We start from the raw sequence: 26,286 nt of genomic DNA, 5'->3' as shown, positions 1-26,286 counted from the left end.
TACTGTTTCAACTGTACCCAACATGGGTACACTTGGAACGAAAAAGCTTATTGTGTTAATGAGCTAATTGTGGCAAATATGACTTACTTATGGATGTTAAGAATTATTAATATTTTAGTAGACAAGTAAAGGAAATGTCAAATGAAAAAAAAACTTATTTTCAGACCTCAGTTTTGGTGTGGTAACTGAAAAAGCAAAAAGTGTACCAACTGTACTTGGTCTACCCTATGGATTAAATTACATTATATAAGTCTATTTTTCCAAAAAGGCATATGTAGCCTGTGTTAGGCTAGATAATTCAGCAACCACAGGGAGATTTGAAACATGTAGGCTATCTTTATGTTGCTGTTGGATGAACTGATTATTAAAAGTAGCCTACTTAACTGAAAGTAAATCACACTGTTATGTTTTTGTAATTAAACCAAATATTCTCATTACGTATCATAATAATCTTGTGCTTGAAACAATTATGTGGACTGAAAATATGTGCAACTGAATGAAAGCATTACATCAGGTTTTGAAAGAACGATGAGCTGTTACAAGTGTTGGATTTTTGAAAATGTATACTCACTCGTGAAAATATAAAGCAAATAAAAAAACTGTAGCAGCCTGTATTATACTGTTAAGAGCTTTGACAATGTAAAACTTGCTTGTTAAACATGCGCAACAGAATAAATAAATAAATAAATAAATAAATAAATAAATAAATAAATAAATAAATAAATAAACAAACAAATAATCTATCCATCATTTGTTTATTGGATTTTGGAGGGGAAAACATCTCTTTATAATCTTCAGGGTTTTTTTCCCCTCACAAATTGTTCAGGAAATGTATGGGTTTAAACAGAATGTTTAAGTGAATAAAATTACATTAAAATTACAATCCGATGAAAAAATCAAATTGAAACAAGGACGTGTCAAAATAAGATGTATAACATAGCTACATTTATAAAATAAACTAATTGCATTTGTATTTGATGACGACTTTAAAGTAGGGAAAATATTAACCAATAGGATCAGCTCTCAGTTTGAATTAATGCGGGAGAACGTTTTTTTTTACCCGCGCATCCTAAATAATAGGTCACAACGTGAAACAGCAAGACACCTGAAGACAGTCTGTTAATGCATGTTGCGTATTTTGTGTAGCCTAATTTGCTATTTCAACAGCTTCAAAGTTTATTTTTTACTAAGCAAATTCATAATTTGTCGAACCTTAATTATTTTCAAACACTTCTTTCCAGATTTAAAAGAAAATGGAAGATAAAGATCAACCACAAGGGTGAGTAATATTAATATATATATATATATATATATATATATATATATATATATATATATATATATATATATATATATATATATATATATATATATATATATATATATTCAAGATATATTGGTCATCCCTACTTTGGGGGATTTATTTTTATGGACGCAACTTTGCCATAGCACAGTATAGCCTAGTAAACGTAACATAGTAGCCTACTATTGTAATAAGGCCTAGGTTGCGTTTCCCAAAAAGCAGCCTAAACTGATCGTAAACTGGTGGCAATTGTTATACGAACAACTTATGTCTTGCGATGCAATGAACGTTGCTTCCAAAAAAGCATTTCTCGCAAAGTATGGCCAATATATCTTGGATTACTATATATAAAAATAAATAAATAAACAAACAGTCCTATTCATTTTAAAATGTATCGCGCTCAATCATGGCAGTGATCGGCTAGGATTTGTGTTAGAGAAAACGTTAGCAGGCGTACTTTATTTATGTTTTTTAAAACCCTAACGTTAGGCTACAGAACATAGATCTTTTTAAGACTGTCCGAGGATCATTAAAGCTAAATGTTCATGCAAACATAAACTATGCATTCAAATGTCTTAAATTAACGTTGCAAGTGTTAAAATGAGACTGTGAAGATTATTTCTGAAAACTTAAAACGGTGTGCGTTGCACCCACTGACCCGTTTGAGCTATCAAGAGTTTGAAAGAGAAAATAAAAGACAAAATCTCCTTGATAAGTTATTAAAATTACAAAAAACCTGCTAGAGATCTAAATTCAGCATGTGCTAACAGCACTCGAAGCACGCAATGCAACTCTCCCGCGCTGCACCGATCACTTGTGTGTAAAAATGGCCAACTGGAAGAGTATCCACGTAAACACATTATTTACATATTAAGTGAAGGTAAACGATATGGAGAAAATCGGACGCACATCAGTCATTTATTGGATCAGTGCATTCGGTCATATCAGGCCTGCTTCGGTCTGTCGTTGTAATAAAATAACAGAATACAAAGAATCCCTCACTGCTCTTGCCATAATAGCTTTTGTAGCATTTTCAATTAATTCAGTAAAAACCCAGGCAATTTGATTTCCCTGCAGCGCACGCTGGAAACCTGATGTATATCCTGCTTCTGTTACAATTTTGCGGGAACCAATCACAGACTGACTTATTCATCATGGTGCGCTATTGGCGGGTTTAACATGGTTTAACACGATGACATCGATGGCCGTTGATCACGCCTCTCGTGGTCCGATAGTGGGAAGTTCGGATCATTTTACTGACTCGGATCTTTGAATCTCGTTCAGCAAAATGAACGAATTTTTTTCAAGTAATTTCGATCATTTAAGCAGAATCTAATTAAAATGTTATGTTACATTTTTCAACACATTTAGTACTTTTTTGGAATAAAAAAATAAACTAAGCGAATGCAGTCATGGCCAAACTTTGAGAATTTTTTTTTTGCTTAGCTTGCCTCACCTCCCGATCCAAATCCTTCTTTAGTCTCTTCACATTTAATCACTTCTGTTCCCTAGAAAGATTAGCAGCTGCTACACCTCTCATGACTTCTGGTTCGAGCCTAGTTCCGTCATCATGTCTGATCTGGACCGTGACAGCCTCATGTAATAGGCCTATATGCGTCCGGAAACAAAAAAAGATTAGTTCTCTTCGAGTCATTCGTTCATCAAGTCCCAGCCCAATACAGGCAAGGCTATGCAGTCACCGGAAACAGAAGAGATAGTTCATCTCTCGAGTCTTCTCGTTCAAGTCTTTCTTCGGGTCTGAGTCTCGTTCTTTTGTCACATGATCGCTTCCCGGTTCAAGTCACAACAAATACAACATTACAGTCGTATTATTGACTGCATGTTGTAATATATTTATTATTATAAAATCATCAGAAGATATGGGCAATAAACTGTTATTATTTCTATCCATTCTGACCAACCCAATGGGTCCAGGATTCATAGGAACATCAATTATTATAGGCCTACTAGCTAAAAAAAAAAAAAACCCTGAAAAAACAAACGAAAAAAATGAACCTACGCAACTTGTTTGTGAGGAAGGTTTTGAATTAACTATTTCTGTATCCAATGGCTGTCACGCCACGTGACAAAAGAACGACACCGAAGACTCGAAGAGAACGAATCAAACCCGAACTGGGTTCAAAAGATGAACTAATCAATTCCTGTACCGAACATATGGGATGTTGCACATGCGTGGTCAACATAAAATGAACGAATCGCTCACTGAGAAAACCCTTCGTCCTCTAGTCATATTAAAGATTCGTTCAAAATTAACTAATCGTTTATGAACGAACGACACATCACAATATTGTATATCCAATATAATAATATGTCCAATATCACAATGGACACTATCCAATTGCATACAGTCATTTGAATTATGTGTGGTTTTCTACAATATAAAAATACCCAGCAAACAATGAAAAGTTATAAGAATGTTTCCCCAAAATCCCATTACGATATAAAACGTTTTCTGAATGTTCTAGGTAGCCTATATGTCCAGTTTTTTAAAGGTTGTATTAACGTTGTTATTATAAGAAAGTTATTTAAAACGTTATTAGAACATTATTCTCTCGTTGTATGAACCTTATACTAACCTTTTAAATAACATTCCTAAGGGTGTGGAGTATGATCAAATAAAAGAGTTCTGTTTTCTCCTTTAAATTACTTTCTTTTGTTTATTGACATCTTATTCTTTCTTTAAAAAAAGATAAAAAACCCTTTGATAATGACTTTTATATTTATATTACATTTATATTTAATACATAATTACTTTACAATCTGGGATTTTTCTTCTGATTGTAAGAAACATATATATATATTTTAACGAAAAATAGCATTTAAGTGTCATTAAGTTGTCACTATACAAATTATATATGAAGTTTAAGAAAAAAGCTGTATGACTAATTTGTAATGACTAATACTTTTTTAATGTTTAAATGTTAAAAATGTTCCACTAACAATGTAAGAATAAAGTTTTAAAGCTTAAGTTTTTAGAACGTTAATCAAATAGCAAATTATGTGAAGGTTGAGGCGCCAATCAAATTGTTCCAAATCTGTACAAGTTTCTTTCTTCTGCTGAACAGAAAAAATATATATTTTGAAGTATGTTTGTAAACAAAAGGTTGATGGAGCCCATTGACTTCCATAGTATGGAAAAAATACAAAGGAAGTCAATGGGGTCCATCAACTGTTTATTTACAAACATACTTCAAAATATATATTTTTTCTGTTCAAAGATAAATTCACACCGGTTTGAAACAAACTGAGGGAGAGTAAATTATGACAGAACTTAAATTTTTGTGTGAACTGATATTAATACTGTGTGCCCTTTAATATTATGATTACTTTTTAAAATTTTATTTCACTTTTTGTGGTCTGAAAAAAGGGGCATTTCCACACCAGGCTGAATAAATGAACCATTCTTTTGAGGTTAAAATAAAGACAAATTTAATAAATAAAAAGTATTTTTTTGTGTGATAATTCAAGTTTTTAACTTGTGCATGTATTTTAACAGTTCAGAAGAAGATATGCGCGAATTACTTCGACAAATTCAAAGGACAACTACCTTGCTGGCAGAAAGATTAACTTCCCAAGGAACTCCTGCCAGAGACAACCTGCCAGGGCCATCCTCCTCGTCTCTGATGACCCCTATGCCCCCGTCGCACAGTCTTGTTCCACCTTTAAACACACCATGCTACAGGACAAACTCCACCAGCTGGCGACCCTATTCCCACACCACCACTGATTTTCACAGTAGCCAGGAATCAAGGGAAGATGACATACAGGTCAACCTCGCAAGACTCTTTCGCCCATACAATTCTACTCCAGAGTCTGGGAGCTATAGGGGAAAAACCCCTAAAAGAAAAAGAGAAGTTCCCTGGAGTCATACATTTTACTGTCTCTCTGAACCAGAGAGCACTTTTTTACCAAGTCCTGAGGACACAATGCTCCTGGAAAAATGTGGTCTGGGTCGCAAATTAATTACTTTTTCAAATAATATGGCCAGCCATTCCGACATAGCGGAATGCCTTTACCAGGCCTTCCCACTACTCCGTGATGCAGGGGGGGTTATTTTAGCCAGGAGTGACCGCAAAAAGGAATTGACCAATATCCCTATTCAAACATCTGGCTACTCGGTAGCCTACTTAAGGCAATATTGTAAAGGGAAGCGGACCCCAATATACATAATTCCAATGCAAAAACATCTTGTTCTGCAACCTCCAGAAGAAAATGTAAGTGCAATGTGCAAACAGATAAAACTAACAGTTTATAAATAAAGTGAATGTTAATGCTTTGTTTAATTGTTATGCACTTCAATAGCAGGTTCCAGCTGTCATGCAGGAGTGCTTTACATGCAAGCAAAACATTATGCTGTCTCAACTGGCAGAGCATATTGCCACATGCAAATGGTATGTTCTGTCTACTGACTGTTCATATCTCACTTTAAATTAATCTGGCCAGCTTTGAAAAATAAAGATACTGTATTTTTCTTATTCCATGCAAACAGCACAACTAACGAAAATCCTGCACAACTTAGCCAACAAGAGTCACCAAGCGAACAAGACAATGAGTATGCTACTCTGTGATAGTAAAACATGTCAAAATGGACTTACTTTTTGGTTAATGAGTTTGTTGTGGGTTAAAATTTAGATATATGTATTTCAGTTCCAGTGATGACGAAGATGTCCTGATGGCAATCGAGCTATCATTACAGGTTTGTGTGCATGACATTTTTACTTTTACAAACATTTTCAAAGAAACAACACATTTGAATTTTGTACACACAAGCAGGATTGCGCTTCCTCGGGACAGTCAGCAGCCAACGTGTCATATGAGGCTGGAGGGGATTCACCTGGTATTACACTTCAGAATGAAGTTCCACTGTATGTATATTTTCTGTTATTTGCTTCATGCCTGGCAAATTCAGTGCTTTATGCCTCAACGGCTAAGAGTGTTGTTTTTTTAAACTTACTTTTTAACTTGTTTTTAAACAGACCTGAAGTTGTCCTCTCAAGTGAGGAAGAGGACATGCATGATGTAAGTTTAACAGTGTTGAAACAAAATACTGTTTGGCATGCATTGTAAGTTGAACTGGCTTTTAAAAAAATGTATACTGTTGTCTGAGATCCACTTATGACATTTGTGTGGTTTTTACATTAAAAATCATCTTAATGAATAACTAATAGGCTATTATCTGCTCTGGTTCTGAGACTCTCTCATGGGACACTCGGTAAGGGCCTGCTGCACTGAAGACTTGGAAGTAAACGCCCATGGCTATTATTGGATAAGATTTACATGTTCAATTAGCTACTGCTCCCCGCGTGAGGGATTGTTTTGAAATCATGTGGGAAAGCATTATTCATCCCACAGGGCTCGCAAAATGTCTTGATCAAACAAACACAATCATTTTTCTCCCTTTCACCCACAATTAATAAGAATTATTTTTATTACTTGGCCTGCCTGAAAAAATTCATTACAAAATTCCAGTGTAATGAAAGAACAAACGTGCAATGGCTTGCGTATGTGAGCTGGATATTCATTAAAAATAAAGTTCAACCACTCATTCCTAATATTAGAATCCTTAGGAAGCTTAAGCAGTGACTGTGTTCGTCCACAACCAGGCACAGAGCAATATCTTGCTATCTTCGGCATGTTTATTGCTCGGTAGCGCGATCCAAGGAAGTTTTAGCTCTGAAACTTACAGGATATTCTTATATCAAAATTTACTTTTATATATGAAAGGCTTAAGGGAAAGTTAATTTCTCAATTCATTACCCCTTTAAGAATTTACGGTCCCTTCACTGTAAAAAATTTGTGGTGGTTTTTTTTGGTTTAACTTAAAAAAGTAAGTAACCTGGTTGCCTTAAAATTTTGAGTTTATTGAAATTAAAAATTTAAGTTGATACAATGAAGGAAATTAGTTTAATAAATAGAAACTCAAAATATTTTTGTATCTGAAACACATAAAAAATGTGATAAATCATGAAAATAGCGTCATCAGAAACAACACACACAATATTACCCAATATGCTTACAAAATCTTTTAATAATCTTTTAATAAAGGTTCTCGAATCTCAAAAAATGTTCATTGTATTAACTCAAAATTTTAATTTCAATGAACTCAAAATTTTAAGGCAACCAGGTAACTTTTTTTCTAAATAATTTTTTACAGTGTGTAATCGTGCATGTATATAATGGTCCGTAGAATATAAATTGGTCATTGTCAAACAGTACTCACTGATAGGTGGCTGCTTTCAAACATGCTGTTCCGTTATGTTTTTGTGTGCACGTTTAGTAAAACAAATTAGTTTAGTCAGAATCTACTTAAAATTATAACAAGCATGAGATTTTGTTCTATAGGCTTATTGCATTATAGATACAATGTAATTAAGAGAATCATTGTGCTGTACATACCCTTTTTTGTAATATGTTTCATTCACATGTTCTTCATGTTATTGCTATTTGCTTTTTCACAGCTTATCAGTAATATTTACTTAAATATTTGATGGCTAGATGTTTTTTGATGTAACGTTATAATTATTATTATCATGAATTAACTTATTCAAGGAATGTAATAATAATGATGTAACGTTATAATTATTATTATCATGAATTAACTTATTCAAGGAATGTAATATTTCTTATTTTCAAACTGTTTAATGTTTCTATCGTTTTTGCTATGGTACCTATTTAGTACAGACAACTGTGAAAAATTAATGGTATTTGTAGTGACACATGACATTTTTGTACAGTGACAACACCAAAAAAATGGTATACTTTCTGCATGTTTACTAGTTAATACAGAAAATGACTAACACAGAATTTGTATTTGTAAATCTGATCATTGGTTTGATTACAGAACATGTTGGATCAACCACAGGAAAATGTCCTGTCCCCATCACAGCCAACAACAGCAAGTCGGCATGATGAAGCAAGCGAGTAAGTTATCTGTTAAAACAAAGCTAAATATTTGTTTTAACCAAAAGATGTCAACTCCATAACACGTAACAACCAAAGCTTAAAATGTCTGAAGCTTCAGTAGTGAAGTGGTCCATTTCCACAGTCAATCAAAGCATATAGGTATTTCACTTAATGCAATTTTAAATTAATTTGGGAGTAGTTTGTTAATACACTCCATTCCTGAAAGCAGTTATTTCAGCAAAAGTGATTTAGGCTTAGATGAAGCATCACTTTAATTATGTCTACTAAATGAATACATAAGTTTGTAAAATGTAACTATTTCCTCACAGACCAAATTTGGAGACGGTTTTACAGAGGCTGGAGAACCAGCTGGACGCTGGACCTGCACCAATGTCCAATTACATTAATGTAATGAGAGAAACTGTAATGCACTGTAAAAAGTGAACATGTGCAGTTGTTGACTTAAGGAACTATTTTTACCTGATTCTACCAATAAAAAGTAATTTTGTTGATGTAACCTACTTTAATCAAGTTTATGTAATGTAAAACAAGGGAATGCTGTTTAAATGTAATAAGGTACATCGAATCAACATACAATTTCTAACAGAGCTTGGGATGGGATGTCAACCCCAGACATAGAGGGCGGTATAGAGTTGTGTCATCTACAAGCCACACTCTAGTCCAGATGGTGGTGGTAATGCTCCAACCTGGTTGCTAACCACCATTCAAAAACATAAGAAGAAGAAGAATAAGAAGAAGAATACCTGATGGCATGATGAGAAGCAGCTGGAAGTGGTGTTTCTTGTTTGGTACAACTCATTTAGCAGCTTAAAAGTAAGTTGTGATGTTCCTTTTAATATTGGTATAATGTAGATTTTTTTTAAGATTGTTAGATTTGAGTGATACTTTTCTGTTGTTGGCAGAATGCATCACACAAACATATTTTGTTGTCATGATACACAAACATTTCAGTGTAAGAAATTATTTTGGGTGTCGGAGATTTAAAAAAAAAAAAAAAAAACGTGTAAATGGTCAAATAAAATTCACCAAGTTTCTTAATGCACAAAATTGAGAGGTCAAAATGATTTTTTTAACGTTTAAGCAGTGTTGATTGCAAAGCATTGTGTTGTATATAAAATAGTCTTATATTGTTGTCTTTTAGAACATTAATGTGGACATGCAAAGATTGTGATGCATCTTTTCAAAGAAGATCTGTGCTCCTAAAACACTGCAGACTTGACCATAACCACCATGGAAGAGGTCATTTGTATCCATGCACATATTTGACCTGCCCCTGCCGCTTTAAAACCTGGAATGCTTTAATAAGCCATTTATCAAGAGGCCATCCATCTAAGCAACAACATCAAGCTGTTGAAGCTGTTCTATACGTATGTCATGTTTGTGGCTGCAATCAGCTTTCATCAGACAGAGCAACCCGATCACACATAAATGCGTATAAATTGTACGAGTGTGCAATGTCGTGGAATGTATACGGCAAAACTAATTTTGGCATGCATATGATACGCTGTTTTTCGTGTGCATATGATACGCACTTTATGGCGTATATATGACACGCGCTTGGGTAGGTTTAGGGTGGTGGGGCGTATATATGACACGCGCTTGGGTAGGTTTAGGGTGGTGGGGCGTATATATGACACGCGCTTGGGTAGGTTTAGGGTTGTGGGGCTTATATATGATACGGTCTTGGGTAGGTTTAGGGTGGTGGGGCGTATATATGACACGCGCTTGGGTAGGTTTAGGGTGGTGGGGCGTATATATGACACGCGCTTGGGTAGGTTTAGGGTGGTGGGACGTATATATGACACGCGCTTGGGTAGGTTTAGGGTGGTGGGACGTATATATGACACGCGCTTGGATAGGTTTAGGGTGGTGGGGCGTATATATGACACGCTCTTGGGTAGGTTTAGGGTGGTGGGGCGTATATATGACACGCTCTTGGGTAGGTTTAGGGTGGTGGGGCGTATATATGACACGCGCTTGGATAGGTTTAGGGTGGTGGGGCGTATATATGACACGCTCTTGGGTAGGTTTAGGGTGGTGGGGCGTATATATGACACGCTCTTGGGTAGGTTTAGGGTGGTGGGGCGTATATATGACACGCTCTTGGGTAGGTTTAGGGTGGTGGGACGTATATATGACACGCTCTTGGGTAGGTTTAGGGTAGTGGGGCGTATATATGACACGCTCTTGGGTAGGTTTAGGGTGGTGGGACGTATATATGACACGCGCTTGGGTAGGTTTAGGGTGGTGGGGCGTAAATATGACACGCTCTTGGGTAGGTTTAGGGTGGTGGGGCGTATATATGACACGCTCTTGGGTAGGTTTAGGGTAGTGGGGCGTATATATGACACGCGCTTGGGTAGGTTTAGGGTGGTGGGGCATATATATGACACGCTCTTGGGTAGGTTTAGGGTGGTGGGGCGTATATATGACACGCTCTTGGGTAGGTTTAGGGTGGTGGGGCGTATATATGACACGCTCTTGGGTAGGTTTAGGGTGGTGGGGCGTATATATGACACGCTCTTGGGTAGGTTTAGGGTGGTGGGGCGTATATATGACACGCTCTTGGGTAGGTTTAGGGTAGTGGGGCGTATATATGACACGCTCTTGGGTAGGTTTAGGGTGGTGGGGCGTATATATGACACGCGCTTGGGTAGGTTTAGGGTGGTGGGGCGTATATATGACATGGTCTTGGGTAGGTTTAGGGTGGTGGGGCGTATATATGACATGGTCTTGGGTAGGTTTAGGGTGGTGGGGCGTATATATGACACGCTCTTGGGTAGGTTTAGGGTGGTGGGGCGTAAATATGATACGCTCTTGGGTAGGTTTAGGGTGGTGGGGCGTATATATGACACGCTGTTGGGTAGCTTTAGGGTTGTGGGGCGTATATATGATACGGTCTTGGGTAGGTTTAGGGTGGTGGGGCGTATATATGACACGCTCTTGGGTAGGTTTAGGGTGGTGGGGCGTATATATGACACGCGCTTGGGTAGGTTTAGGGTTTTGGGGCGTATATATGACACGCGCTTGGGTAGGTTTAGGGTTGTGGGGCGTATATATGACACGGTCTTGGGTAGGTTTAGGGTGGTGGGGCGTATATATGACACGGTCTTGGGTAGGTTTAGGGTGGTGGGGCGTATATATGACACGCGCTTGGGTAGGTTTAGGGTGGTGGGGCGTATATATGACACGCGCTTGGGTAGGTTTAGGGTGGTGGGGCGTATATATGACACGCTCTTGGGTAGGTTTAGGGTGGTGGGGCGTATATATGACACGCGCTTGGGTAGGTTTAGGGTAGTGGGGCGTATATATGACACGCGCTTGGGTAGGTTTAGGGTAGTGGGGCGTATATATGACACGCGCTTGGGTAGGTTTAGGGTGGTGGGGCGTATATATGACACGCTTTTGGGTAGGTTTAGGGTGGTGGGGCGTATATATGACGCGCTTGGGTAGGTTTAGGGTGGTGGGGCGTATATATGACACGCTCTTGGGTAGGTTTAGGGTGGTGGGGCGTATATATGACACGGTCTTGGGTAGGTTTAGGGTGGTGGGGCGTATATATGACATGGTCTTGGGTAGGTTTAGGGTGGTGGGGCGTATATATGACACGCTCTTGGGTAGGTTTAGGGTGGTGGGGCGTAAATATGATACGCTCTTGGGTAGGTTTAGGGTGGTGGGGCGTAAATATGATACGCTCTTGGGTAGGTTTAGGGTGGTGGGGTTGTAAGGCCGCCCAAATCGTCCCAATGGAGGCTAACGATCGGCGGGGGAAGGTCGCTGCGCGTTCGTCTTTTCAGCGGGGAAAAGGGGATTTTATTCCAATTCCTCGTTATCTGACTCCATTTAATTTAGAATTTAGAATTTAGGTTAGAATGCCAATTGGTTATTTGGTCATTTATATTTAATAGTTTAAGTACACATTTAATTATTCCGTTTAACCCTTTGTTGAAATTATATCCAACCTGAATAATTCCAGAGCAAGTCAGAATCAATCAAAGTTTAACAATTTATTAACAATCAGGTAAATGTATAATGCCAATTACATAATCAATTCAAAGGTATACTTCACATCAAACACTCTAAAGTAAAGAATGAGATGTATACCGGACTTATCAAGGTTACATAATGCTGCATGGGTTAAAACGTCCAGCATTACGGGCTGACCTGAGTACAGTATCGAGCCCTGAGCTCTTTGCAACATTTCCTTAAATACCCAGAACCAGATACATACCCATCACAATAGGAATTTGCATTGATCAAGTTCTATAGACTTGATTAGAAGAGAGGCCAAATGGCTGAAAGCCACACCCACCATACACCAAGGAAAGATATCTTTAAACCCTTAAAACATTCATGATGTTCTAGTTTACTTCTGTGGAGTTGAGATATTTGTACCAGTCGCACTGAGACATTTCAAACGATATCAAACACATATGATACTCGATCGTGTGGATTGACATTGTAATATAGAGATTCTGGATGCATTTTCAGTGATCTCAGCATGAGAGAGGGAATGAATTGGGGGAGAGGGAGTCAATAGGGAAAGATGTAGATTAGCTGATAGTGAGGTGAGACTTGCGTCTCCAGTGGTGTGTGAGGGACAGTTCAAATGTTAATTTCCTTATTTTCTCAGAGAGTCTTTGTTCTTCATTCAGACATTTCGGCATATACTAGTTTTTTCAGTCTTACAGTGGGGCGTATATATGACACGCTGTTGGGTAGCTTTAGGGTTGTGGGGCGTATATATGATACGGTCTTGGGTAGGTTTAGGGTGGTGGGGCGTATATATGACACGCTCTTGGGTAGGTTTAGGGTGGTGGGGCGTATATATGACACGCGCTTGGGTAGGTTTAGGGTTGTGGGGCGTATATATGACACGCGCTTGGGTAGGTTTAGGGTGGTGGGGCGTATATATGACACGCGCTTGGGTAGGTTTAGGGTGGTGGGGCGTATATATGACACGCGCTTGGGTAGGTTTAGGGTGGTGGGGCGTATATATGACACGCTCTTGGGTAGGTTTAGGGTGGTGGGGCGTATATATGACACGCGCTTGGGTAGGTTTAGGGTGGTGGGGCGTATATATGACATGCGCTTGGGTAGGTTTAGGGTGGTGGGGCGTATATATGACACGCTCTTGGGTAGGTTTAGGGTGGTGGGGCGTATATATGACACACTCTTGGGTAGGTTTAGGGTGGTGGGGCGTATATATGACACGCGCTTGGGTAGGTTTAGGGTGGTGGGGCGTATATATGACACACTCTTGGGTAGGTTTAGGGTGGTGGGGCGTATATATGACACACTCTTGGGTAGGTTTAGGGTGGTGGGGCGTATATGACACGCGCTTGGGTAGGTTTAGGGTGGTGGGGTGGGGGGTTCGTATGTATAATACGCCATAAAATGCGTATCATATGCACGCGAAAAACAGCGTGCCATAGACACGCCAAAATGAGTTTTGGCGTATACATTCCACGACATTGCACACTCGTACTATTTATACGCATTTTTGTGAGAATACCCTGGACAGAGAGTACTTTCAACACATTAGTGTGCATCTTAAAAACTACGAGGCAATCAATTGTATGTTTTTAGGTCGCTCTTATAAAACCAACATTTAGAACAATTTTAAAACCCACAAATACAGAAAACACAGAAATTTCAGATTGGAAGACTTCAAGCATGTAGTTATTGAACAAAGGGCAATTTCAGGCTTGTCAGTAGAAACTGATAATACATCAGAATTTGAGGAACCAACTAAGGGATGTTCAAGTCTGGGCTTTTCCAATGATGAACAAGACCAGTTGAATGACATTGAAGCAAACCTAGCTTCACTGTTATTAAAGCTAGAGCACATATATCTTGTATCTAGCTCAGCTATTAATGATCTTCTCTATGAGTTACGGTACTTAATTGGCTCTCTAAGTGTGCCAGCTACACAGAGCATTGTTAGTCAGGTCTTTCAGCATCACAACCACCAGATAGAGGAGAGTGTACTGCATGAGTTGGCATCAACACTTTGTAACCAATACATGTTGGCATTTGATGAGGTACAGTAAAATGAGTTGTTTGCTTTGTTTACAGCCTGCTTTAGTTTACATTTTTGCTGTACTGCCTTTATTCATTGGTATTTACTGCTGATAAATCTTTAATTTTCAGACTACTGACATAAATATAAGGAGAGAGTGAATCCTTAGATCCATCATTCTCTACCTTGGTGAGGATGAAAAAAACCTGATAAAAGACTACATGGTAAGGACAAATACACAACAGTTTTGGTTGATGATGCCCACTGTTCTGTTGTAATATCGTAACTTGTTTGTAATATGTATTAAATATTGAATTTTAAAGTCCTGTTGTGTAGCTGAAGTGTTTGAAAAAATGTCATAGTGTGTGTGGTACTGGCTTTGGCAGGTAAACCTTTTAACTATGTGGTGTACCATTTTTCTTTACATTTCTTTTGCTGTCACTTCTTAAACAGGATATAACAGATGGGCAGGAATCAGATGATCTCTCTAAACAGACAATGACCATCTTTGTGAAACAAAAACCATGTGAGAGACCCTTTGAAATGCCAGACGACGTGGGAATCGTCATAGAAGGAAATGTGGTGTTGAATAATTTTAAATCGGTTGCATCTGCCTTTTCTTTTCTTTTTGGCCTTATGTATTGTCTAAACCTTAGCTACCCACGAGATCTAAAATACACATTTGAGACAATCCAAACGTTATTTATGGACTTTGAAGGTCAGAAAAAGTCCAGCAAGGTGCACAATCTTTATGTGAAGTTGCTACAAACAGAGTAAGCATTTGGGTGGTGGGAGGACAAATAATTTATGTTATTGTTTTGCTGAAATATTTTTGATAACAAGGAGAGATGGTTTAAAGGAATGTAGCATCTACCCCGTTTAGGTTTGTCTGAAGTCTTTTTTTTTTTTTAAATGTTTTTATTTTTTTATTATGCACACTTGTCTACTCTATAGGTTGCTGATTAGTTGTAACTATCAGCAAAGAAAAAATGCCAATGATAAATTGACTATTAAATACAAGAATTGACCAGATGAGTTGTAATTCATTGTGTTGCGCTTATATTTGATTTTAAATGAAATCAAGTGTCATGTGTAGCCTATGGTGTCAAAATACAGTTAGGAGAGCTGAATCCACCTTTGAGGTTCACACTGTCTGAACCTCTGTTTTTCCAAGGTGTAACAGAGATTCAGACCATTGGAATGCTATGTGCAAGACGATTAATATCCTAGGTTCACACCTGAAGAAACATCAGAGCCAGGTGCATATGTTGTGTATTTGCCATGACGAATTCTGAGATGCGACTTCTGAGAAATCACTACCGCCGAGAAGGGGGCGGTTGGGGCTTGAGCCCATGCCCATTTGATCGCAAAAGAGAAATTTAGAAATGGCTAAATTGTCCCCATGTTAGGATGATAACAAGGTTAAAAAGGGTAATTTGTTGTCTGGTCTGCCTCAGCAGTTGTCAAAATGATTGAGCTGACCGATCAAATTTAAAAGTAGGCTAAGCGGGGTTTACGTTCGGGTTTGCTTGTGCACAATCTTTACAGCACAGACGCACGCGTCCGTCAATCGATCGTTTAACGGCGTTGAAGAGGTTTGGCTATATTTTTCCGGTAAAATCACAAAGCAAATGCACACAAACGTGTACCTGCTGATATACAACCACTGATGGACATCTTCAACTATTTAAAAAAAGAATTAATATGGAAGGCAGGATTAGAACGCAAAACTTTGCAAACTGCGGTTCATGATTCTACCACTAGACCACTGGGGTCATTGGACATTGTTTGCGGTCTGATGTATATCTATACTAAAGTGAAAAATCTCGAAACTACTATTATGAGAGACATTAAATAATGTTTTCAATGTACTATTGAAATTGATTTCTGGACATTATTTTTTTCTACAATTGTTATTGTACATATCTAATATAGCATGATTGTAGCAACAATTCTCCCCTGTCCCCGAACTCGCTTGGGCCCCTGCCCTTACGGAGGTCTGTGCACGCCACTTGGACCCCATTTACTTCCATATTCTGTATTCTTTTTTCCTAATGGGGTCCCAACCTTTAAGAGACAAAATTGCATTAGCTGTTTTGTAAAAAAAAAAAAAAAAAAAAGCTTTAGTTGTCATCCTGCTAGAAAAACATAGCTGTCATTGAAGTAATTCATACTGTGGTAGTTGTAATACAACTATGATATACGATGGCATATTATTTTATTTTACTGTAAGTACTGAGCACCTTTGACCAATGATAAACTTTATGACCGTGACATGCCGACACCCATTCCGAGCTGCAGCAACCCGTACTTGATTACAGCTGCCTCCTGCACTAACTGCCAGGGCACAGCTGACCCTACTCAAGTCATCAGGGAGAAAGTGATATAAAGGCCGCAAAAAGCAGCAGGGACTGTTTACATGAGACCGTTTTCAACTGGAATCTAAAACAGTTATAGCATATATATATATATTGCAAAGGAAGGTTGTAAAAACAGGTTTTAATGTAAAGGTTTTTAATAATTATGTTGCTATACTCTCAGTTTAGACTAGTGATGGGCAGACCGAGGCTTCGTGAAGCACTGAAACAGTTGAAGCAAATGTGTCGAAGCTTCGAAACAACACCCGACACTCGTCTCCATGACGCCATCTAGTGGACACTGGCGTGTATTGATCTGAAATAACCTTGACTGTGATCTACTATGTAAAAAAAACAAAAAAACAAAAACGTTTTTAACATCTGGCTCACAACTACTTGGTTTTGTAACCTGTAGCCTCCTCATTGTAAATAACTTTAGTTTTTTGTTTTGTTTTTTTGAAAAATTAAGATTATTAAAAGAAATAAGGCCACAATGTGTCATTTGTTCCATAACATTTTTATTCAAAAATATGAATTACGACATAAAAATGAGTGAAAATTACTGAAAATTAAGTTAATGGATCCTGCATTCTGGGTCAATACAATACACACATCTCACTTTATGTGGTGTTTCCAATTGGAAATGCTCCCACACCAGATGTAGTACGAGATTTAGTTTTTGATTAAAAAAAAGCATTGTCATTTCATCATTGCGATATTTTAGAGAAGCATACATTTTTAAGCTTTGATAATTTTAGGCGTTTAAGTACACTTGTTTAGTATACAAAATGTGACATAATCTTGCTTCCACTCCACTGCATGGCTTTTTTCAAAGACTTGACAGTGGAGGTTATACACGGGCCTGTATCAAAGGAGACTGCGTGATACCATTTAGGCTCACCACTTTTGGGCAAAATGTTTTGTTAGTAATAGGTGGTAAACTCTGGAATAGCTTGCCCCTTTCAACAAGAGAATGTTATTTCCTACATTCAACACCTTTAAAACTCACTTAAAACAGTGGCTTCTTGAAAACCAGAGGTGTACTAATATGTAACTGTCATACATTTATCAATAGTGCATGTACACTTACACTGTACATCTGAATGTAGTATAGAGGTGAATGAACAATGTCTTGCCATTTGTGTAATTTTTTTTTTTTTTTTTTTTGGTGAATGTGAATGATGTTGTATGATTATTGGCTGTCTTTGTTATTTTTGTTATCTGCCTATAGGGACTGCAGATGAAAAGTAGTTATTTTTACTAATTCTGGCATATTTACATGGTGTATTTTTATACAACAATGTTCATGAATATGCTTGGTCCCTATTAAATAAACTAATAAAATAAAACAAAAATATATCACCTATGAATATCTTCTATCTATCTATCTATCTATCTATCTATCTATCTATCTATCTATCTATCTATCTATCTATATATATATACATATCCATCAATTCTATATATTCTATATCTATAATTCTAACTTAGCCTATATGAATGTGTTACTAGCCTATATCTATCCTATCTGTCACTGATCAGTCAATATAGCCTATCTCATTTAAATCTAGCCTAAATATAACTAACCATAGCGCACAATAAATCTCACTTATCTCACAAAATCTCTCTCCTCTCACTAAACCCACGAGGTGAAGATGGATTAACTTCACTTTTAAACTGTGGGGAATGAGGTTTATTGAGATGTGTGTACTGTGTGGTTTGTTCCCGCCGCTTTTAATCAAAGCAGTCTCGACAGGTGCACCTGATGAAACACTTCGGTGCTTCGTTTAGCGGTAGTCACGTGACATGGGTGTGTCGAATCACAGCTCGGAGCAGTGTTTCGAAGCATCCATGCTTCGGGATCTCGACACAGCGTCGAAACGTCAGGTTCGCATCAGCCATCCCTAGTTTAGACTACAAAAAACAAATCTGTGAAAACTTTGACAGGGTGTGGGTGCGTTGTTCATGTTGACTCTATTAGGTGCTCCGTACAGAATGCACATGTAGGCCTATAGGCTATTGAGACGTGTAGTCCATAATGTAAGCAACGATGGGTCTGGCATACATCATACGATGTTAGTCGTTTTCATGGATCTGTGTGATCAGATTTTTTGCCAACATTGTCATCTATACAAAGAAAAACGTTTAGGCCTACATCAACATGTCAGTACAATAACCTGTCTAATGTGTGTTCCCTTTTCCTAGGAAACAACTTAAGACCCAGGCTGAGCTGACATAGCTATCCACAGCACGAAGCAAGTGATTTCCTGAATTCACCCGGATGCCCAAACTCACAAGAGGCACCCACAAAGCCCAGGAGGACCCCTCAGCCCCTCCCTTTCCTCCTTTTCCTTGACTATTTGAAAATAAAATGCCCCACCTGGGCATTTAAACATCTGTTTGTGTCCTGCCTACTTCCTGCCCTGCTAAAATAAAAACTGATTTAAAGTATATTTTGAGAAACTGATTAGAAGTTGTAAGTGAATAATAATAATAATATATTTTATTTGTAAAGCCCTTTTCATAGTTAAAAACAATCCCAAAGTGCTACACATTAAAAAAAAAAAAATGAATTAGCAAAAAGTAAAAAATGCTTGTTTAAAAAGAGAGGTTTTTAGTTCTTTCTTAAAAGAGTCTATGGCTTGAGGAGCCCTTATGTTTTCAGGAAGGGAATTCCAAAGACGCGGTGCGGCTGAGCAGAAGGCTCGATCCCCCATTGTGCGGAGCTTAGTTGTGGATGGTTGAAGAAGGGCTTTATTTCCAGAACGGAGGTTGCGTGAAGAGTTTTGTGTTGCGACGAGTAGTTCCTTTAAGTAGGGGGGTGCGTTTCCGTAGATGCATTGATGGGTAAATAAGATGATTTTATAATTAATCCTGTATGAAACAGGGAGCCAGTGGAGCGAGTAAAGGATGGGTGTGATATGGTCATATTTTCTTATCCTCATTAGGATCCTGGCAGCACTGTTCTGAATGTATTGTAATTTTTGTAGACTTTTGCCAGGAATCCCAAAAAAGAGAGCGTTGCTGTAGTCCAGCCTGGATGAAATAAAAGCATGGACAAGTTTTTCAGCATCTGACAGACCAAGTGTGGGACGGAGTTTAGCAATGTTCCTGAGATGATAGAAGGAGATCTTACACAGATGTTGTATGTGGGCTTCAAATGTGAGTTGAGCATCAAATCTTACTCCCAGGTTAGTGACTGTCGATGAAATTGGAATGTTTTGACCAGAGAAGGTGATGTGCGTTATAGGTGATGACTGGACCTGGTGTGGTGTACCCACTAAAATAGCTTCTGTTTTGGAGCTATTTAGCTGTAGGAAGTTTGCCTTCATCCATGCCTCAATATCCTCAAGACAGGAGCTCAGAGATGACAGAGTGGCTGTAGATGAAGTGAGGTTGGTTTTTATATATAGCTGAGTGTCATCGGCATAGCAATGAAATGATATTCCATGCCTGTTGATTATGTGGCCAAGGGGAAGAGTATAAATGGTGAACAAAATCGGGCCGAGGACCGACCCTTGCGGAACACCACAAGTTACTGTATGCGTCTGAGACTTTACACCTCCCAAGGAAACATACTCTGTTCTTCCAGACAGGTATGACTGGAACCAGCTCAAAGCAGTGTCAGAGAGTCCGATAGAATGATGGAGACGCTGAAGGAGGATATTGTGATCAACCGTGTCAAAAGCAGCAGATAAATCCAGTAAAATGAGCAGCGATGGTGTGCCGGTATCAGCTGCCATCAACAGGTCATTTGTGACCCTGGATACTGATAGTGATCAGGAATGAGACTTCACCTTTGTACAGAAGTGATTAAGGAGTTAAAACATGATTTTTATGCTACGCATGATAAGAATGAAAATATATTTTTTTGATTTTACAAAATAAATTACCTTACATCAAAGGAAAATTGTGTTTTGAAGTTCTGCTACATATGATGTTACTCAAAAATTAAACCATATTTTTATTTTATAAAAGAAATAACCTTACATGAAAGTGTATATGTGATTTGAAGTTATGCTTCACATGAAGTTACATCAAAATGAAACTGCATTTTGACCATATAAAAGAAACTACCTTACATTTAAGTAAAAACTTGATTTGAAGTTAAGCAACACACAACTTTACATCAAATTGAAACTGGATTTTAGCATTATAAAAGAAATGACCTTACACCAAAGTTAAAAGGCAATTTAAAGTTATGCTACATATGAAGTTACATCAAAATGAAAATGTATTTTGAGCTTATAAAATAAATAACTTTAAATCAAAGTAGAAACATGATTTGAAGTTACAGTCTTGTTCAAAATAATAGCAGTACAATGTGACTAACCAGAATAATCAAGGTTTTTAGTATATTTTTTATTGCTACGTGGCAAACAAGTTACCAGTAGGTTCAGTAGATTGTCAGAAAACAAATGAGACCCAGCATTCATGATATGCACGCTCTTAAGGCTGTGCAATTGGGCAATTAGTTGAAAGGGGTGTGTTCAAAAAAATAGCAGTCTCTACCTTTGACTGTACAAACTCAAAACTATTTTGTACAAACATTTTTTTTTCTCTGGGATTTAGAATCACTAAACTAATATTTAGTTGTATGACCACAGTTTTTTAAAACTGCTTGACATCTGTGTGGCATGGAGTCAACCAGCTTGTGGCACCTCTCAGCTGTTATTCCACTCCATGATTCTTTAACAACATTCCACAATTCATTCACATTTCTTGGTTTTGCTTCAGAAACAGCATTTTTGATATCACCCCACAAGTTCTCAATTGGATTAAGGTCTGGAGATTGGGCTGGCCACTCCATAACATTAATTTTGTTGGTTTGGAACCAAGACTTTGCCCGTTTACTAGTGTGTTTTGGGTCATTGTCTTGTTGAAACAACCGTTTCAAGGGCATGTCCTCTTCAGCATAGGGCAACATGACCTCTTCAAGTATTTTAACATATGCAAACTGATCCATGATCCCTGGTATGCGATAAATAGGCCCAACACCATAGTAGGAGAAACATGCCCATATCATGATGCTTGCACCTCCATGCTTCACTGTCTTCACTGTGTACTGTGGCTTGAATTCAGAGTTTGGGGGTCGTCTCACAAACTGCCTGTGGCCCTTGGACCCAAAAAGAAAATTTTTTAACCCTCATCAGTCCACAAAATGTTCCTCCATTTCTCTTTAGGCCAGTTGATGTGTTCTTTGGCAAATTGTAACCTCTTCTGCACATGCCTTTTTTTTAACAGAGGGACTTTGCAGGGGATTCTTGAAAATAGATTAGCTTCACACAGACGTCTTCTAACTGTCACAGTACTTACAGGTAACTCCAGACTGTCTTTGATCATCCTGGAGGTGATCATTGGCTGAGCCTTTGCCATTCTGGTTATTCTTCTATCCATTTTGATGGTTGTCTTCCATTTTCTTCCACGTCTCTCTGGTTTTGCTCTCCATTTTAAGGCATTGGAGATCATTTTAGCTGAACAGCCTATCATTTTTTGCACCTCTTTATAGGTTTTCCCCTCTCTAATCAACTTTTTAATCAAAGTACGCTGTTCTTCTGAACAATGTCTTGAACGACCCATTTTCCTCAGCTTTCAAATGCATGTTCAACAAGTGTTGGCTTCATCCTTAAAAAGGGGCCACCTGATTCACACCTGTTTCTTCACAAAATTGATGACCTCAGTGATTGAATGCCACACTGCTATTTTTTAGTAATTTCAACTAATTCAACTAATTGCCCAATTGCACAGCCTTAAGAGCGTGCATATCATGAATGCTGGGTCTCATTTGTTTTCTGAGAATCTACTGAACCTACTGGTAACTTGTTTGCCACGTAGCAATAAAAAATATACGAAAAACCTTGATTATTCTGGTTAGTCACATTGTACTGCTATTATTTTGAACAAGACTGTATATTAACAGCGACTTTTTTGTGTACATTTCTAAATATGTAGACCTTCTTAATTTGGGTCCTTTTTGCACAACATAGAAAGGGGCTTCTCGGTACTCTTTAGATTATCATCTAACATTAGTTATAATCAAATATTCAACAATTAATTTCAGTATTTTTTTTAAACACTATACTTACATTCGGATGCAATTGTTGATCTTGACCGTTAATTTGATTTCTTTGCTGTTCTCAGACTGGAAATCTCATCTTCAGGGCCAAAAGCAATAGGAAAAGAGCATTTAATTTTTCAATTAGAAACATATGTAAAATGGCTCTGTTCTAAATCATTTAATACCGCTGTTTAACCTCATATACAATGAATGCAACAAGCAAAGAATAATTGACAACAGGCTGTTGAATTATTAGAAAAATAATGAACACCTGAGGTGATGCGGTCACGACACAAAGCGTCCAACGGCTGTTTTGCTGGTTACGAAACGTCATTTTAAAGCTGGTAACAGAGGCTTGACCCAAAGTGAGTGTTTCAACTTCTCAAATTAATTCCTTTGAAAGTTAAGCTTCCATAGGCATGAACTGAAAACAGTGTACGACTGCTGAGAGCGCGGACGCATTTACACCATCACTGTGCGTTTCCTAGAAAATAATTGCACACCTAAGAACGTTCATCAGCCAATCAGATTCAAGCATTCAATGGCCCTCTAGTATAATAGTGATATAATAATGATTTCACCTTGTGATGATTCACTGTCCTCATGGACTGTAAAACAAAATGAGCATTTACAAAAAATATGTATAGTTAACTTTCATTTTGATTTTCCTTGATCATTCCAACTTCATTTATTGTGTATACTTACGATGTTGCCTCTGTTGTGCATTTCTGGGCTTGTTGGGCTGGAATTCTTCTGCAAGAAACCAAGTTAAAACAGAAATTGTCTTTCAATGTGAAGAACCTTACTGTATTTAGAGTGCCAGCACAGACCTAATACCTCGAAATCGTCTTGGTGGGATGATCTTTCTTGTATTGTTTCCATCAGAGTCCTCAACATGAGACGTTTCCAGTGCTTTTTGGGCCCAGTATCTAGCCAGGTTGTAACTGTCTGTACTCAAAATAGCACAACTTTTGCTTAATATACATTATATAAACAATTAATATTTTAGGAATATCTTAAAAATAACCTTTAGTGTTATTTTGCATACTTTACCTGTGTCAGAAAATACTTTGACTGCATATTTTGTCCAGAGGTGTTTATCTGGAATGGTGCATTTTTTGACCTTGGTTCCAACATTTGAATTTGGCCAATAGCAAAACAGTACCTTTCAGACAGAAACAAGGATATTTGCTTAATGTTGTCTCTTTTTTTTTATAATTGAAAAAAAAAAATGGACTAAATCTTACCCCATTGATCCACTCTAGCCACAAGGATGGTGCCACTTCAACCTCATTTTGCTCAATGAAATTAAGTACTACGTAGCGCAGACAAACCTGTAAGTAAAAATGATATAAATCAGTGTACATTTCATTTATGTATTGCAAAAGGTAAATGTACAGTTGCATATAAATAGACAATCATTGACTACTTTCTCTAACCTCATACTTAAATTATGTTTTCCAATGTTGTTTCTTGTTGTACTGGAAACATCTAGGTTTTCAAAAGGGCATGGCGTTGGAGAGCAAATCACCAGAAGATAGGAGTAAACTGTAGGAGGCAGGAACTTATGGAGCTAATCTTCAGAAGGTAGAGACTCAGGGGCAAAGCTTCGGTACCAAAGGTAGCCAAAGGAGTGAGACATGGAGGGGGCAAAGTTTCAGGAGTCAGAGACTCAGGGGTGAAAGGAAGGCTTCAAGTATGTATTTTCACAGAATTTATGATTCTCTCATAATATTTTATATGTATTTCTGGTGATTGTTTTTTTGTGTGTCTTTTTTGTAGTTGTCATGCTCTAGAGAGAATGAAGAATGGACACCACGTTTTTTGCCCCATAGTTTTCGTCCACAATGAATGCCCTCCTCTGAAGTGACTTTCTTTCTACGCAAAGCATTTGAGAATGCCTAATGTTAGCCATGTATGTTCCGTAGAGACGTGAATCACACGGTGTCAGCAGATATGGCTGTAGATTTGTGTACACTCTGCCTAAGGCCCTGTCCACACGAACACGGGTATTTTCAAAACCGCAGCTTTTTCTACGCGGTTTGGCTGTTCGTCCACACGCAAACGCTGTATCCGGTTACTAAAACCGGACTTTTTTGAAAACTCCGGCCAGGGTGAAGATTTTTAGAAACTCCGGTTACAGCGTTGTCGTGTAGATGGTGAAACCGGAGATTTCGGTTTTTTAAATTGAAGTGCGCGCCGTTCTCTCCTTTGTTTGACGTCAGATTTTTCACATCTCCTTTTGATTTACGTGAGTCGATTATGCGGTGGACTCCACTAACAACGCTTATCACATGTATATCCTACAGATGTTCAGTTATTTCATTGTATTGCAGAACAAAGGCGCCAGAATGCAATAATACAAAATAGTAAAGCAAGTGTGTGAAGCTATTACAGTCCACTTCAGCCCTGCACCTGTGTATACAGTTACCTGTCACTGAGTCCAAAGTAAAGGAACTTGTAGAAGGGTTTCACTTGAGCCCATTCCTCAGTCAGTGCAATGGATTGTGCATCGGTGCAGTGAATGGGACCCATGTGGAAATCAGGCAGCCAATCATAGCGTAGTTTTGCGTTCTCATGTGGACAGATTATTTTTTTTAAACCGTGCTTGTGTGGACGCGATTGTTTTTTAAAACGGAGGAGGAAAAACTCCGGTAATAAAAATACCCGTGTACGTGTGGACTAGGCCTAACATTGTGTTGTCCATCCCTTCTGACACCACCTCGCAACATTCTTCAGGGCTTAAAACAAACACATTGTTTGGGCCTTTCAAAGACACCACTTTTTCCTTGTTTGCTATCTTTAGTTTAGCTTTTTCCTCCAGACGATTTGCCACTTGAGTTAAGACATTTTTCCCAGAGCGGACCGTTTTCTTCATCTGATGTAAATAGCTTTCAAATTTAAATGCGCTGCAGTTGTCAAGGCACCCAAAGTTGTGAGCATCATCTGAAAGGTGCAGCAGTGAATGGACGTTGTACACTAAAAATGTTTCCCCATACAGTTCCCGTCCTTTTTCCACAAAGTATTTCAGTAGTTGGCTGGCATAAGGCCCTTGTGACTTTGTAAGTTCTGGAAAATGCACAGAGCAGTGCTAAAACACAGGAAGTGTTCATACAGGTGCCCTTGTAGTGCTCCCTTCAGAACTAACTTCCCTTTGTATAGGGCAAACTGCCTTAACTCGGTTGCTTTCCAACGCTCAATTTCTTGCAACCCTTATGGTTTTCTGGCAAAGCAGTCAGGAATGTTTTTTTTCAGTGTCACCAACCTATTGCTTACACAGGCCACATCTCCTGATGACATACAGTACTTTAAACTACCTCTTGTCCACAATAGCAGTAACTTTTTCATTACCCCAAGGCAGCTCTGGTGCATGTAATCTATAGGGAATGATTTAATCATGTCAATTGGGAGGACAGAGAAAGGTGAAATCTTCTCCTCTTGATGGTGTTCTGGCTGCCAACACTCCCTGAATGATTTGTCTGTCCTCAAGGTCAGATTGTCCACATCAGGATATGTCATCCGACCATTCCAGGATCCCCTCTGGGTGCATCTGTCACACCCATAGTAACCTGAGAACTGCTTGACACACTTGACCATGGCT

At 38.1% G+C, this 26,286-nt stretch overlaps 2 protein-coding genes and 1 long non-coding RNA gene across 4 annotated transcripts in view; 2 read left to right on the top strand and 1 right to left on the bottom strand.

Moving 5' to 3' along the window:
* Window positions 1-26,286, bottom strand: part of LOC137049234 (gastrula zinc finger protein XlCGF57.1-like) — a 295,468-nt gene that overhangs the window by 242,253 nt on the left and 26,929 nt on the right. The gene's annotated exons all lie outside the window — the stretch shown is intronic.
* Window positions 1,174-15,302, top strand: LOC137049271 (uncharacterized). Its single transcript, XM_067427770.1, has 12 exons — window positions 1,174-1,279; window positions 4,821-5,538; window positions 5,627-5,715; window positions 5,814-5,876; window positions 5,972-6,020; window positions 6,098-6,189; window positions 6,301-6,343; window positions 8,166-8,245; window positions 9,390-9,487; window positions 14,177-14,292; window positions 14,402-14,494; window positions 14,724-15,302. The coding sequence occupies exons 1-11, from the start codon at window positions 1,254-1,256 to the stop codon at window positions 14,429-14,431; spliced, it is 1,404 nt and encodes a 467-aa protein (XP_067283871.1). The 5' UTR covers window positions 1,174-1,253; the 3' UTR covers window positions 14,432-14,494; window positions 14,724-15,302.
* Window positions 23,950-24,662, top strand: LOC137049450 (uncharacterized). Its single transcript, XR_010899610.1, has 3 exons — window positions 23,950-24,021; window positions 24,181-24,381; window positions 24,468-24,662. It is a non-coding gene; the product is annotated as an uncharacterized lncRNA (long non-coding RNA).

This window comes from Pseudorasbora parva, chromosome 20 (assembly GCF_024679245.1).
Source record: "Pseudorasbora parva isolate DD20220531a chromosome 20, ASM2467924v1, whole genome shotgun sequence".
Classification (NCBI taxonomy): Eukaryota; Metazoa; Chordata; class Actinopteri; order Cypriniformes; family Gobionidae; genus Pseudorasbora; species Pseudorasbora parva.
The sequence above is the reverse complement of the archived record's forward strand: the minus strand, read 5'-3'. Positions and strand labels throughout refer to the sequence as shown.